We start from the raw sequence: 17697 nt of genomic DNA, 5'->3' as shown, positions 1-17697 counted from the left end.
CCTAATTTCAACACTAGCCTTAGTGTCAATTATATGGTCTCAGTCACTGCTATGACAAAAGAATTTTCCTTCCAAACAAGATCACAACTTATGAAAAAAATTTTTACTTTAAGCTTACAATGATACTCGGCAGCTCCACCAAATGACAAACTTGACATTTCTCATAACCAAACATATACAGTCCCTTCGTTCAACGTCCCAAGAGCTCCTCTCTCTAACAAACCAAGTAGAGAGCAACTGAACCTTTTTCCTATCTTGCTGGAATAAATATATATATATATATATATATATATATATATATATATATATATATATATATATATATATTGGTGGTATTCAGGGTAACTCACACAGCTAGACTATTTAAAAATGACAGGCTGCTTTATCACTGGACATTAAACCTTATTGACCAACGAGCCTCTTATCTGAAGTTGATATTAATTCTGAAAGATTTCGAGTGGTCTGATCTCCCAGCATGAAACCCCATTTTAAAAAAGTAATCACTTTTTTCAAAGAGCCCAGCCGATTGTGTGAGCCAACTCTGAGCCAGATATTTTCTCATCACCTGCAACATGTACCGATCCACCTTACTGAACATGCATCATTGTGAATTTGTATGGAATGAAGCAGTAAATTATAAAGCATCGTGATGAAAAGCAGAAAACGTTTTTTTATAAAAAATTGAAAAGAACTGTATTCATTTTTGGACTACTATATTATTCAACTTTTTATCAAAGAAAAAACTGTCATGTCATTAAAAATTGCTGCAATTGTTAATTATTTAAAATAGAAATATCCATAATGGTATGTCACTAATTTATATTTATTTTTAAAGTTTCTCGTCAAATTGTCCATAAAGCACCAGAGTTAATTATAGAACTTTATGAATCAACTACTGAAAATGATTGAGTATCAAATAAGAATTCAAATAAGATGAAATTTGTTTTATAGGCAAAGTATCATCGTTTCTATCTTGATCCTGAAACAAATGAATTTGTCTGTGCTTTTTTTAGTCTTACTTTATAATCTGGTTTGACTTCCTTTGCAATCTTGTTAAGAAGAAAGACCTGTTACCTTTTATAGAAAACTTTTGCAGAATGATAAAAGATGTCTTGTGAACTTTGCATAAATTAAGGACCAGTAAGTGGTTGGTAAATATTGTTCAGGCAATGTGCAGAAATGTTCAGCAATACTCAAAATCATGTTAGATTTAGTTGTAGTGGCAACTTTAATATTAAAGTAAGATTACATCAGAGTATTGAGTTCATTTCTTGTTATTTGTGATTTAGAGGAATTGTTCAGGAAGTTTCATATAGGTTGTTCTGAAGAGATGTTTTATGCTGATGGTTTAGTAATTGACAATAGAAAGTTTACTTGTTAAGTTAAAGACTTGGAGGAATGATCTGGAAGGTAATGGTTTAAGAGTGAACGTTACCAAGACCAAAGTTGGTTTTGAAAAGCTCCTAGAAAGAAGAAAGTGACCCTGATCAGTTTGTGATCATGAGTATTTGGTAATTATTTTAAAGACAAATGCTACTTTACTTCCCAATTTCGAAATGTTATGTAGTAATTGTTCTTTTTTTTCAACTGTTTGTTAATGTAATTCAAATAATGCTAATTTGTTTATGAAGAAATCATAATGCATTATGGTAGATTTGATTTTGCAACTAATTTTTTTTAATGTGATTTTTAAAAATTGTTTTTGATTTTTTATTTCAATAAATAATTGATTAACAGTAAAAAATGTGTAAGTTATACAGTGGCGAGAAACACACAGTAAGTTGTGTAATAATCTAAAACTTTTGTTTTAGATGAAAGTTTTGCTGTCGATATTTTGGAGCCTTTAAACATGGCATCAGAATTTGCAGGAAAATCAGGAGGAAAAAAAAAAAAAGGGAGAGATAATGGTGATTCTGCATATTCAATTGGTGGAAAAAATGATCCCGAATCCAATGTTGCTGCTGGTAGCATTTCATGCCAATTTTGGGGCTAAACACTTGAAATTTTAGATATAGGTTACTTGGACATAGATCTAACTTTATAATTTGATTTGAGCCCAAAACAATAAATATTAAGGCGTCAAGTTTTAAAAAAATTGACCTCTGCGGTCTCTACCAAATTACTCAGCCAATTTCTGGTCTAAACATTTAAAATTTTACATAAAGGGTATTCAGAGATTATCTATATTTCTATACATCATTACACTGTACACATGCTCGATTGTTTCTTCAGACGATCGAGCATGTGTACAGTGTAATGATGTATAGAAGTGAAACATTTTCTTATATGAAAAAAAGGGTTAAGTCCAAAAATTCTGTATGCAAAGTTAAGACGCCATAAGTGGACTCTGCTTACCTAAATATGGAATGGGACAGAAGTCAGTAAACATGAAACGAAATACGAAACTAAATGGAAATAATTTATTTCAAAAAATTATTTTACTTTTAACATTTGTGCTATCATAAAACAATAAAAAATAATAAACTTTCATTTTTTACATTTTTGTAAATGCTTGTTTTAACACTTGTGCTATCACGAAAAAAAATTGAGAAATTTTTTTATTTACATTTCTATAAATGTAAATAAAAAAAATAATTTTTTTTATTTACATTTATAGAAATGGTATCTTTTTGAAATGTATTTATGTCTTTCACGAGTTTTATCACAGAATTTTGTCAGAAATAACGTATGCAATTTTTTTACTAACATTTCTTGCGTTATCAAAAATAAATTATTTTAAACATTTATATAAAAAAGTTTCTTAAAATGAACAAATGGAATATATTTTAAATATTTAGAAAAATATTTATAGAAATTTAAACTATGAAATTTTAAATAACTTTTTTGAAATAAAATATTTCCATATGAATATATTTTAAATATAAAAAAATATTTTTAGAAATGTAAAAAATAAAAGTTTATTATTTTTTTTATTGTTTCATGATAAAACAAGAAGTGTTTCCATATTTAAGTAAACCGAGTCCACTTTCAGCATCTTCACTTTGAGTAATTCATTTTTAGACTTAACTGAAAAAGAGTAATACATTGACACAAAGTGAAGATTATTGGACTTCTGTATTTCTTCAAGGCCAAATTCAATATCGCCATTACAAAAGTAAGAAAGGAGCCAGAAATACATCTATTAGACTTTAGATTAAAATTTTAAGAAAATATTTCACACAAAAATTGGATAGCAGAAAGACAGATTATGAGTCACATATTAGCCACATGTTTTAGGTTGCTGTTTTAGGCTTTCATAACCTTTCAAATAAAATATCAACATCTCTGCAATTAAACTTTATTCAACAGTATGATTAAATAGAATAGTAACAAAAGAATACAAAAATGCAAGGCAAGTTGGTTCAGCAGGAATGTATTATTGTAGAAATTTAATTAAGTTCAAGTTTTTTAATTTGAATGGGAATTTGTATTTTGTCTCCTGATAATTCTTGTTAAATCTGCATTTCAATTGGCGATATTGCGCATAAACTGATTTGAAGGAAAAGTGCTGAAAGTCTTTATATGATAAAGACTTTCAGCACTTTTAGCAGTGGAATGATCTTAACATTATGCATTTAATTATTTATCTATCATTACACTAAAGCTGAGTTAACCAACTTTTGTTTCTCTTAGCATTTTTCTGTACATACTTTTATCATACAAAATACATGCTAAAATATTCCTTAGTTATGTTCGAAAAAAACTTCCATTTTAATTGTTATAATTTATCGCAGTTTGCAATTAACTCCTCAAGTTGTTAAATAGTAAAGAGTATGTGCACTAGTACATATCTGGTGATTTGTGTTCGCTGTGGGAACAATGATGTATACACAGGAAATCGGGGTCATGAGGTCAGCATCAGAGCACTGTGACAACTGAGTGCAGACTCAGTTGTCATAGCTCTCTGCTGTTTCTGGAAACAGATATGACATCACATGGGTGAAAGAGAAAAGGGGTGAGAGAAGTAGAAAGTTCATTGGGAAGTGAATGGCATATGTATAAAAATAACTTGAAAATCGATTATATATCAAGATGCACATAGTTCCGGAATGTCCACCACCTTTGCCGCTAGCAGAAAAAAGGCAACATGAACAGTTAAATAAATGTCTCCCTCCAAATTCAAAATATTCTCTTTACTTGTTATTGTGAGATTTTAATTCCAGACGAGAATGCAATCCTTTCGTATGGAGACAATCGTGGATGAAATGTCTTAGTCATGGGAAGAGTGGCGTTTCAAGGTAAGATTTGTGTTGTTCACATTTATGATTTGCATTTGATAAGAAACATGCATTTTATTTGATTGTGACTCACAAGATATTAAGGTGTATGCAACTGAGTGACCCATTTTCTGGGTAGAAGTCCTATGACTGGGTAAGACTTTTACCCAGTCATAGGACTTCTACCCAGTCATAGGACAGGACTTCTACCCAGTCATAGGACTTCTAAGTAATTCACAATTGTATTTTGAGTGTCACTTGAGGATAGAACTTTTAACAGAAGAGTGTAACTTACAACTGAATGTTACAAATTACTTTATCCACTATGCCATGGGTCCTTGTGGACCGTTGTCAAAATCATATTCAAGATGAGGGCACTAGTTCAAAGAATCTAAATAATACAAATAATCAATTTCATCTAAAAAATTTCCAAAATATAATTTCTTCCTTTCCACCAACTTTTTTTTTATTTCGGCACTGTTCAATAATTTAAAAAAAAGGAATAATTTGTTCATCCATTAATGATAAAAAATTTGAACAACAATTATTTATTTGCCAGAAATATTTACAAATATCTGAAATATGCAATTGTGCTGCATTATAAAAGAAAATCCTTTTTTGCTCATTTCACATAAAAACTGATAAGCAGTCGGGTTCAAGTAATGGTGAATAATTCTATCGTCAACCATATGTAATCTTATCTTTTTCTATTTCCTAGTGAAATCTTTTACAAAAGGTTGTTGTAACGATAAAAGATTTGTGCCATTAGTCAACAATCTTCAGTTTTTTGATAAACTATAAATCTTGTTGTAACTGGGATAAAGGAATTTTCTCTTATTAAAAATTATAAATAGTATGACTGCTATAATGCATTCATTATATAACCCTAATTCTACGCAATCTGGTACTTCCCATCAAATTTATTTTGACTAGATTTTTCTGGTCAAATATGAGATGTGACATTATTGCCTGGACATGTTCTTGTATATCCTGCCAAATGTTGCCCCTCTTGGAACATTTAACACTCCCAAATGTTTATATTGATCTGGTCAATAAGTGAGGGATTTATCTCCTGACCTATATAGACTGTTTCACACAGTGTTCTAGACAATATTTCAGCTTTGGCCTCTGCTCAAACTTCATTTTCTATAAGTTGGTCAGTTATTGTGAGAGTAGCGATGGTCTGCATGCAGTAAGCCTTATAGTTGTTTTGGCAGTTTTTCTACTTGAGTTTGTTTGGTTTCTCATCTCTGTTTTGTGCTGGTTGTGGTTGAATGATGTTTATCTTGTGGCTTTGAAGACTTTCATGGATCCAGTCTGTTATGTCAGCTAGTTTTTCAGTTTCGTCTCCTCCGTCATGGGTGCGAGGATTTGTGTAGTGGTAGTGGGTAATTTATCCAGCCATAAGCTCCACATAATGTTCTCAGACATTTTATTGTCATCCAGCAAGGTTCGCATGAGCTGTAGTAATTGTGATGGGGTACGATTTCCTAATTCAATCTGAGTGAAAAGGTTGTGCAGCATTGTTTCATTAGAGACCCCGGGCCGTTTTAAAATCGCTTCCTTGAGCTTTTCATACGGGCTGTCCTCTGGAACATTTTCTAGCAAATCTGTGACTTCTTTGACGATGTCCACTGGCAGTTTTTCTACCAAGTAACAATATCATGTTCTCTGGGAGATGATTTGTTTCACCTCGAATAATGACAAACCAGGACTTAATGTAAATTGAAAGGTGGGATGGATATGTTCAACAATATTGTGGTTAGGGGTGTTTCCGAAGGTTGTGATTCCATCTTCTTTTTTGGTTGTTTTTTCTTTTCTTTTTTATTTTTTGGTAGTGTCCACAGACGGGTCACCAATTGTTGGCAAACATCGGGGTTTACCAATTGTTGGGGACTTGCATAAATCCCTTGAAATAAATAAATAAAAAGAAATAACCTACCAAATAATGTAAAATAAACTTTTGTTTATTTTCGTTAAAAGAAAAGAAATTACTTTTTAGCGTGTGCCAAGGTGGCAGTCGTTATGAAAGAAGGAAGGGAGGAAGAAGACTTGAGAGCGTGAGAAAAAACTCTGACTATGTGTTGTGGCGAAGTGAAAGAAAGAGAGAGTCAAGCAATGGTCTTTGACGTGTGAGAAAAGCTGTCATTTCAGTTCTTGAATTCAGCGGTTCCCAGAGGCTTGCAAAAATAAGTTTTTTAAATCAAGCCCTGATTGGTCAAAAATTCATATTATTGACAAAAAAAAAACAACAAAAAAAACGTGCTTTCAGCTATGTAGGCCATTTCTCAAGCGTCCTGCTTTTTGACTCAAGGTTTGGTGTGCGTGAATGCTGTAATTCCCGCGCAAATGAATTTATAAATTTTAATGTGTGTGTGTGTCTTAGAAAAATAAAATAAGAAACAGCACAAGAGTTGTTCCAATGTGTCATCTCAGTAAAACCTGCTGTTATGTTTCAGCAGTTCTCTGAAAGTTTGCATGACGGATGCCTAGACAAATGCATATGAAACTTGGTTGACCAAAGAAAGATCTAACTCTTGTAATGTTCGTTGTTGATGGTTTGTATCCTGTAAGGCTGGTGTCAAAACCACATTGTCTTTTGCAAAATGGAATTTATCTGGGTTAACTAAGATCCCGTTTTCAGCAAAAAGGGACTTATGATATAGGAATATAACATAACAAGGAATGACAACAGGACACAAGCGTTTGGTTATTCATCTACAATGTACGTGAGATCTTTTATTGACTCCGCCATGAGATAGATGCATCAGAATTTTGGGGAATTTTTGACACCCCTAACAGAAAACTGCAAATAAAATATAAAAAACTCGTAATTTCTCTTTTTAAAGTGGGTTGTTTATTTTCTTTATGGAATATACTTCCAACATAAACTATTAAAGTTGTTTAAAAAATAATAGAAATACTATTTTTTATTTTTTAAAAAACAATGTTTACAAAGTGCTGGTTCGCCTTCATGCAGCCATTTTTTTTTACATAATGAAATCAATTGAATTTTACGAGTTAATTTTTTTTCAATTTTTAAACTTTAAAAATCTATCCAAATTTTTCTATTGGTTAAACTTTCAGCGTTAATGTGAAATTTTATGCTCTTTCCAATAAACCGAATATAATATTTTAGACAAACGTTTTTTTTTCTTCACCCCCATTTTGAAATGTCTATTAAAATTTTAATGATTAATTTACGTACCAAAGTTTTATATATCACAAATTGAAGATAAAAGATCAATAAATAATATATTTAATAAAATGCAGTTTCTGTAAAATATACAAGAGAAAATATTTTTTTTAGTGCGTGCCCCCCCCCATATTTATTTTTTCGAAATTTGAACAAAATATATTTAAATCTATCGACATCAAGTAGAACAACTGCTATTGTGTTTTTAGTAAAAAAGCAAAACAAAAAATCTATCGCTATGGTCTAAAACTACATTTTCCATTAAAGTGGCGAAAAAGGAGATAAGTATGTCCCCTGTATACGCAATCTGCAAGGTGTTCACGTCTAAGGAAAATGCAATTTCCCCCAATTTTCTGTAAAAATATATATATGAACAGTTTTTTTTTTTTCTCGGTAACATAATTATTTGAATTACAACAAAAAAAAAACGAATTCTAAAAAATAATTCTTTTTTAAAAAGCTTTAAATGATATTAAATTCAAATATTACGCGATATGAAGTTTAAACCGATTTCCAATATTAAAAAAATACATTCATATAATATAATATTTGACTCTTGAGATAATAAAAATTGCAAAAAAAAAATCGACCAAAAAAAAAAAAAATTCGTTTCGATTTGATTATTTAAAATGACAGAGATTGAAATCAAAATTTGCGCTTTTTTTTTTTCAAAAATATACGGAAGCCTGTAAGGACAAGCATTTGTGGATACATGTATCAACAGAACAGGTTAAAATTAATTTTATCGTCTGTCTAGTTCTTTATTAAAAATCTATTTGCTTTACAAAAGGTAAGTCTTATATAATTTTTTATACATTTTTATTGTTCATTTTTTATTGTATATTTTATTTATTCAGGAATGTCTGATAAATTTATCGTTTAATGTATAAATTTTGAATTCTTTGCGGGCTTTTTTCTTATATCTTCAAATCATTAACACGGACTAGTTGTTTTTCGTAATATATGAGAAATTACTTTTTTGTGAACTTATGCACTTATTTTACCGTTCTAAAATAATAACGATAGTAAAATAACGTTATTTGCAAATAAATTTTATAGTGCTAATGCTCTTCCATAGAAATTATAATAAACACACGAACTGATGACGTCGTGTTTTTTGTTTAGAATGATGACGTAGTACACAACAGTTTGGAGGTACCTAGAGTGTTTATCCAAAGATCGGCTCCTTGTCACCTTTAGCGTCTCATTTAAAGACTAGAGCTGTTGTAGTAATGTTGATCGTTACGGCCTGCTGTCAAACCAGCCTATGATTAGTGAATAATCGGCATGACAACTAACAGATCAATGTATGAGTCTTGTAAATGTCACCTGGTAGCCACACTTTAAATGACCTTGTGTTTAAATGACCTTAACGATGGCAAACATCATTTCTCTCTTATAAGCTGTATATTTTGACAAACACTGACAACAAGTGACAAGAATACTTATTGGAATATGATATTGTCATTCTTATTCATTGTTAATCTTTTCACTTTAAAATAATTGGGGCTTGTTAAGATAGAGTCGACAGGTCGATTTTTTTAAATATGCAATTTTAAAACAACAGTACCTGTCATGTCATGTCGAAACTAGTAATATATCTAAAAATTACGGAAATTCATCAAGTAGAAAATTATTTATAGTTAAAATATAAGTTATAAATATTTATGTTTGAAGTACATGTGAGAGGGGTTGTCAGGTGTATTATTAATATTTCCACTCTCAATTTAGTTGACGCCGTTAATGTGTTTCCTGATTTGCAGGTTATGCTGTTGATGTGGGTGTGGGAGTAGATGTGTTTTGACACCTCGATGTATGTTTAATACGGCTCTGAACATTTTGCCGACAAACAACATTTGTCATTGTTGTTCCATAGTTCCTCCTCGTTCCGAGCTTCGTTTATGTAACTGTTTGGGGATCTTGCGATATAACACACACACACACACACACACACACACACACACACACACACACACACACACACACACACACACACACACACACACACACACACATATATGTATGTATATATATATATATATATATATATATATATATATATATATATATATGTATGTGTGTGTGTGTGTAAATATAACTATTTTTTATTTATTTGATCTTTCCCGCTTTAAAAAATGTTGAAATTTTTATCGACCTACATTTATTTTTTTCAGTTTTCGTAACATGAAATATGGGGGGGGGGGTAGAACACCTAAAAAAAAATCCTCTAATATATTTAACGAAACCTACTTTTAATATGTAAGTTTATTTGATAATGAATAAATATCGAAAATTTCAGGTAAATATAACTAATATTTGATTTTTACTAGATTTTTAAAACATGGGTGTGTCAACGGCTTAAAACATGTTACTATATGGTGAACTACGATGTTCACTCTTTCGCTGCCGGAAGTTCAAGTGCCCCGAAACGTTTTCTGCGCATGCGGCTAGAGGCGCCTTTTTACTAAATTACTTTAAAAATTCAATGTTTTGATTTTCTGACCAATCAGAGAATTTTCCAAGCGGTCGGAAATTCGGTGTCTGTGGGAGCCGATGAGAATCTTTAGAAGAGCTCTGTATTTTCCCCCCAAAAAAAAACAGTTAACAAAAATTCAGAGATAGTGTTGGAAGGCATATATCACTACTGTCTGCAACTCAACTCTAACACGACAACACTTTGAACATAACAGTCAGCTTATCAGACAATGTAGGCGAACACACAGACACAGAAACAGTAACTAACTTTTGCATTCCCCCTTTTATTATGGTATGCTCACTTGAAATTAAGTTTATGAAAATAATTATTTTAAAACTTCTCACTTTTTTCAATGAACCTTCCAGAGTGATTAATTAACTCTACTCAAAAACTTTCAGTGAAAATTATTTTATATAGTTGAGTGAGGAAGTTTTCTTTACGATTTACAGACCCGTGAACTAATCACGGCTCTTGAATTATCAACTCAAACTTCCTCGAAATCTCAAACTAATTTCCCCTTTTTGTTCACTCATAAATGAACTATTATTTTCAATGAAAATATTTCCTAAAATGTAATAAATCTTTTTCCTTTTATAAATTGAGAGTTAACCTTGTTTGTTATGTTGATATATTTTCTACGAAAGAACCTCGTAAATTCGACTCTCTGTCTCGCTCTCTTTACTTCTTTTCCCCACAATAATAACATTAATTAATAATACATAAACAATAAAAAAAAAAGAGGAATAGGCAAAAAACTACATAGGAACGTTGTTTTAATGCGTCGATAATATACACACAATTTTTGTCTCGCATTTTCATTATTTTTGTAAGCTGTAAAAAACTAAAAAAAAAAATATTAGCAGTTTATTTGAAGCTTCTTCTTTTAAATAGTAAAAAAAGTTAAGATGATAATAATAAATTAATTACAGTTACGTCGTGTTACATACGGGGGGGGGGTAAAACTGTGGCGCGCGTTGGAGGTACCTAATATACTCTATCTGAGTTTCATCACAAAACCAGGCGGAAAGATAATTATGTCACACTGCTTGCTTATTTTGAAAAAAGAAAAAGAAAGAAAAGAAATCCTGGCTTTTATCCAATTTGTACTAGTAGGAAATCGGCAGCTTTTTTCTTTTTTTCAGCTACAAATCACGTTACTCTTGGCACGCGTAGAATAGGTTTGTCTTATTTTTTACTTGCTACGAAATATTTGATACCAAACTAATTTTGACGAGCTGAACATTTTGACTTTAAGAAAACACAGAAAATTCGTTAAATAAAACTATTTTAACGTCATTGTTTGAACGCAAGTGGAAGAAAAATGTATGTAATCATCAACAAAAAATTATAATCAGTTCATTGTTCTCCCCATGAGAGCAGAGTTAGGCACAAGGTCGGTTTTTAATGTGGGGGAAATCAGCTCCCCAAAAAGGGGCAGTCTGGATAGTTCATTATTATTCCCCCTTGAGAAACACGTTATGCTGGAACGCAGCATTCTGTATGAATGGTAAAATACTATTGAGGAGGTAGCGTTACATGAGAACAGTCACACACACACACACACACACACACACACACACACACACACACACACACACTCGCGCGCAAATAACGAAGCATTATTCACTTCCATTTTTCCCCCGCGCATTTTGAGAAAAAAACATAATCTCTCAGCAACAGCACAAATTCAAATACGCCCACACACTTTGCTCAAAATAACAAAAGTAAACATAACATATTTTGGCGGACGTAGTTGGAAGCAACATCACGTGACACAACCAACCGATGAAAAATTAAGAATATAATCTTTTTTACGAGTTTCGAAAAGCTAAGATAGCAGCAGGAGCGGTCCCTTCCTGGGACCTTCCTGGATTTATAAAAAGAGCATTTTGCGCCCAAACGAGTCAGTCGGCCTTTTCAGCATGTAGTAAACATCTGTCGACCTGTTCGTGCTTGGACGTTAAACACGTGTACATCCAACAATTAATTCCTCCTCACGGAGATGGACTTGTTACCCTGATGAACTCTTTTTACCCTTGTGTATCTCTCCGCTAAGTAAGCGAGAAAAAGAACAGTTTTCTTCTTTACATAAAAAACATTTAATTACCTCAGTCACCGTTCACAAAGAAAACAACCTTTTCTGTTCATTTATTTACCTTTGTTTAATTACCTTATTGTTGTTGTTTAAAAAATAAATGCTGTTCATTTAAATCAGACGGAGGTGTCGTTCGTTTCATTCTCATTCCTTTCTTTTTATTATTTGTTTGGGGCAAGGAAATTTAATCTCACTTAAATTTCTGACCCCCACAACACAAGTTGCAAAATTCATTGCATATTATCAGCAATGGTGTGTGTGTGTGTGTGTGTGTGTGTGTGTGTGTGTATATATATATATATATATATATATATATATATATATATATATATATATATATATATATATATATATATACTAGCAAGCCGCCCGGCATTGCCTGGTCGTAAAATATGGTTAAATATATTTTGATTAATGCAGATCAGATTTCGTATTTATTATTATAGTATATTGGACCCAATACATAGTAATGATTTAAATAAATAGAAAAAGTAGATCTGGCCTTTGGGCTAAGATCCAAGTTTAGTATCCGTTCTGATGCTAGACTAAAGTTAATTTGTCCTTAGTCAATGGAGGGGAAACCCGTCTATGCGAAGACTATTTTTATTTTTGCCTACTTCCAGAGTGCCTCTTTTAGGGGAGCTGGTTTTCCGTCACATTAAAAACGACCTTGCGTCACATTTTGCTTATGTGGGGAAGCAAATAAATACCAATAGAAAAAAGGGTTTTTAATATGGATATCAATATGCAAGACCTAAATTTATAGGAGTATATATATATATATATATATATATATACATATATATATATATATATATATATATATGTATATATATATATACATATATATATATTATATATATAATTTAAAGGAGATTAGAGCAATAGTCTAATGAATTCCAATTAAAATAATATATAAACCTGAGAGTGTTGTGCATTGTGTTTTGCACTGTGTGCAAGCAAGGCTGGAATATAATTGTTTGACAACACATCTCTATAACTGTGAAAAATTCTGATCTAAAAAATAGAAAATAGAATTTAGCAACATGGTCCACTTACCAATTAAGGAGGGAAAAATTTAAACTTCATTTAGTCTATATATTGGCTCAGATTTGATTGAAACAAAAAAAAAAAAAAAAACGAGTCCAACTAAATTTTCACTCAAACTAATTGTTCTGTTGAGTTTGGAAAATTATAGCTTACTGATCAAGCATGAGTGAAATACTGCCTCCCTTAAAGCTTAGCCGCCTTAATGTTTTGTAAATCTCGACATTTCACATTGTTTATCTCGTCTTCCTCTATAAAACATGCCACATCTCTCCATCTTCTAGTTTCCCTAGGCCCTGTCGGTGGGGCATTAGAATATGCCAACTATCCCCCTGCAGAGGGTAAGTCCCTCAATGGGGGTCCTGGATATGACCTTAAACTATATCCAGTGGTGAGGCCCCAACTTGCAGGCTTTGGGAAGTGTGGAGCCACCCTTTAATTACCATTGCTCCCAGGTCCACTCTGACCCGGAGTGGTAGTACCTGTTAGGGTCCCATGGGTTAAATAGAAACCGACTTGAAAACAACAAAAATATTCTATAAAAAAATATTTTTTTCAAAATCACTGGATTCGGCATTAAATAACCCGAAAAGGGTTGATATGCCGTAAAACAACCAACCAACCAACCAACCAACCAACCAATCTAGTTTCCCTGTGCCAGTAGCAGAGAGAGCACACTTTTTGTTTCTTTGAGGTGAGATTATTTATAACATTACCAATTAAAAGGGTTGAAGTGATTAGATCAATATCTAGTTAATCATTCACAGCTATTTCTTGCTCTATCAAAATCGACTTCTATCATGCAATCAAATGGAAACTATCCATCTGTGAATTGAAATATTACTGAAACCCAATAATACACAAAAGGAAACTGGTTATAGAAATAATGGGGAAAACTCTACTGGCGAGATAATCACTCACGTGTTTACTCTACAAACTTCTAAATGCTGTTTGAGAGATGGAGAAAGGGGAGATATCACTTTTCTAGGCTGAATAGAATCTCAAAATGAGCGATTTTTCTTCGCGCTTAATTAATATCTCACTTATAAGTAAGGTGAGAAAAATAAAAATTAAAATATAGCTGATGGAATGAGTTCTAATGAAAGTATTTCGACATGAACAAATGGATGTTGCAAAGGTGGAGGTAAGTGTATTGGTGTCAGTGTATGAAAAACCAGAGCACAATCATAAAAAGTATTCTGAAAACTGCAGTCATTGCTTCATTTGGATTATACGAATATATTCCATAGAGCTTCAAAATCCCACCCAATTATTTCAATGCCTATTTGATCAGTTTTTGTGAGGACTGTCATTGTTCTATGCAATATAATGACTCCTAGTGAGGATATCGAGCAGCATAAATTTCACCTGGAAGAATTCATATTTGCATATATCTAAGAGATTCTCAAAATTTGGCTTATGGATAAATTTTGGAAAATGCATTTTCGGTGTTAAGAAAATGACAATCTTGTGACATTTTATTGACTCTGGGAAATCTCGCCCTTACCTGACAAGATCAAAGTTATCCAGGACTTTCCATGGATTGATAAATTATTATGGATGCTTTATATCGAATTTATGGGCAATTTTGCAACTTTTCACCAACATGTTGCCTAGGAGATTTAAAAACACACATATCAAGTGGCTGCTTTCAAAGTAGTAAAAACATTTCTTACAAACTATACACAATTATCATATACTAACAGGGAGACTCGACGTTGCCCAGGATTGAATGAGTATCAACAAATGTTCCACACTTTCAATACTTTTATTATCAACCATTTTTTCAATCAAATCGATTGCCTGCCATAGTCAGGAACCCACCTCCCCACTGTGGCTTAGTCTACAATACATTGTAGTTCACATTGCACTGTTAATTTTATAAATTTGTTTTTATATGATGGCTTCAATTAAAGTTTAAAATACAAATGTCAAGTATCATCATTTAATTGTGCTTTAAACAAAAATATTTATTTTGAACGCATTCGTCTTATCAGAGAACCTCCTGTTGATTTTGCTTGTGCTGTAATAAAATTTCTCAAATGTTTTTAGGCTGTATGAAGGTATTAACTTTGATCAAAATCGAATTGTTTATTCTTTAATCAGAGTTTTGATTATCGATTTTCGATACTTAGCAGAGGCATTCCAATACAAAACTTATTATAGAACACTTGCAGACACATAAAGTACATTTGTGTGAAGTTTCAAAAACATCGGTTCAGCCATTTTGGAGTCCACAGGAAATGAATTTATACACATAGACACACACGCATAAACACACAAGCATGCACACATAGACACACACAGACAAAAATGTATTTTATGTATAAATAAAGATTAGTAACAAATAAGTTGCGCAACTACTCTTCGTCTAGAGAAGCCAGATGAACTTCATGATGAATGAGTGGATAATATCGTATCACACACAACGTTTACTGTTATATAATGATTAGAACTTAGCAGAAATCTGATCCTATCTTGCCTGAGCTCATTTTCTTACTCGTTCCTCTGACATCTGGAAATCAATTTTATTCATGTGATACTTAAACGAGCATACTCCCCAGTTTATGTGAATTAAACCTCTACATAAATCATCACAACCTGGAAAAAGTATTTTTGTGAAATTAATTGGTTTCGTATGGAATTGGATATCAAATGCTGGACTACAGCATGCCTACTATGTCAGTTGGATAAAATTCAGCAACATACGAAATCCCCTGTCGCATGACTTTAATATATTCACATGGATATAGTAGGAATATTACCTACATAAGGTAAGATTTCTACTATATCCACAGAATCACAAAATATATCATTGCAATAGTCGATTAATTTTCTTGTTGACCGATAGCTACACTGTTATAAGATATGTCAGCAGAAACAGTTGGCATGTTATAGAAATGGATATCCTCTTACAGTGTAGCCGATATTATTAGAGTTGATAAAGAATTCTAATTCAGGTTACTTTTATTTAGGTTAATTTATTAAGATGATAAAGATAAAACATATTAAAATTACTGCATACCATATACTATTTTCCAATTATACAAACACCTTAAGTCATCATTTACCATCTGCAAGAATTTTTAATATAAATGGTTTCTAGAATTTTAAAACAAAATAATGAGTGTGACTTGCCGAGAATTGAGAACAAGTCAACATTGAACCTGGAAGCACAAACATGGTTATTTATTAGGTGTTTACAGATGGCCGAACCGAATGTATTATTCAAAACGTCTGATGGTGAAAACTTTGTCTAATAAATCTTAGCTGGAATGTGTTGCTTCACATGGGAATCCAATCTCTGCGACGTCTGGCCAACGTAATATGAACCACAAATACATTTAAATAAATAAAAATTAAAGTTATTGAGAGGGGAAGAGCGTCTTTTCGGATTTATGATAATATAGGTCTAGTAGAAAAAACAACATGAGGGTTCGATGCAAAATAACACTGTCGAACAACCAGTGTTATTTATTTGTTATTTATTTGGCAAATCTGCCACTTATATTACCTAGCCAGGCAAAGGTAAATAAGACATTTGTCTGCTGTAGTTTGTGTGACTTTATAAAAATTAGAAACTTTATTCTTTATTGTGGATCCACAATGTCTAAAGGATCGCTATTGTTACATAGGGTCTAAATCTAAATTTATCATCCAGGTAGGGCTTAAAACAAATCATTAATGCCCTCTGTGTAAGGGCTTTAATTAGTTTATTTTAGGGGTGGGGAATGAAAAGGGACCCAACGTGTATAAAGACCAGTAAATATACTATAAATAGAAGTAAAAAAAACTATAAATAAAACCAGTAAATATACTATAAATAGAAGTAAAAAAACAAACAAACAAAAACAGAAGAAATCTTAGCAACCAAAAATATAAAACTAGAATTGACTTTATGATTGACAAAGTGTCAATCATAAACTTAATTGATGGATAAAGGTTATTGAGGAACACAAAAAAGCACCTGTTTTCGTTTCATTGTCAAACAAACGAAAAGTGTCATTAATGTAACGAAAGTAAACATCAGATTTTTTAAAACCAAATAGTAAACCCTCTTCATGGAAACCCACAAAAATGTTTCCCAAAGCTGGTCCAAAAGGAGAAACCATCGCTACACCATCTATTTGTTTATACATGGTATTATTGAAACTGAATTCAACTGATATCTTGGCGAATTTCATTAATTCTATGAAAATATTTGCAGGAATAGCGGTTGTCAGAAGTTGACTAGCATATAGCTAATGTGCCAGCACATATATTGATAGTCTCCAAAAGTGGGACACAAGTAAAGAGACTAGAGATATAAAAAAACACATAGATTTACAAAGTAATTGCAGTTCTTTATAAAGTCAGCCAATATAAAAGAATATTTAATGCAAAAAGAACTATAATGTTCCAAAACAGCTCCCAAAATAGTTGCAAGCCATTTGGCTAACTTGTGTTCAGAAGACCCTATCAAGATCTCAATGTATTCGTTCTTATGAGTTTTAGGTAAGCCATAGAGATGAGGATGGATAGATTCATAAAAGTAGTGGTTGATGAACAGTATTAATGCTGAAGTTCCTCAGGGGGTCCATCTTGGGCCCGACTCTCTTCCTGAGCTACATCAATTATCTCCCAAATCAAATCCTAAGATCATTTGTAGACATTTATGCTGATGACA

General features: G+C 32.0%; 1 protein-coding gene across 1 annotated transcript in view; it reads left to right on the top strand.

Annotated features, from left to right (window-relative positions):
• The first annotated feature begins 4185 nt into the window (after window positions 1-4185).
• Window positions 4186-17697, top strand: part of LOC145293808 (adenosine deaminase-like) — a 130335-nt gene continuing 116823 nt past the window's right edge. The window contains exon 1 of the mRNA XM_080140387.1: window positions 4186-4238. Coding sequence (XP_079996513.1) covers window positions 4201-4238 — 38 coding nt within the window. The 5' untranslated portion in view covers window positions 4186-4200. The remainder of the gene's footprint in view (window positions 4239-17697) is intronic.

This window comes from Euprymna scolopes, chromosome 15, assembly GCF_053919585.1.
Source record: "Euprymna scolopes isolate OS-2025 chromosome 15, ASM5391958v1, whole genome shotgun sequence".
NCBI classification, from domain to species: Eukaryota; Metazoa; Mollusca; class Cephalopoda; order Sepiida; family Sepiolidae; genus Euprymna; species Euprymna scolopes.
Note: the sequence above shows the minus strand (reverse complement) of the source record. Positions and strands in the feature narration are given on the sequence as shown.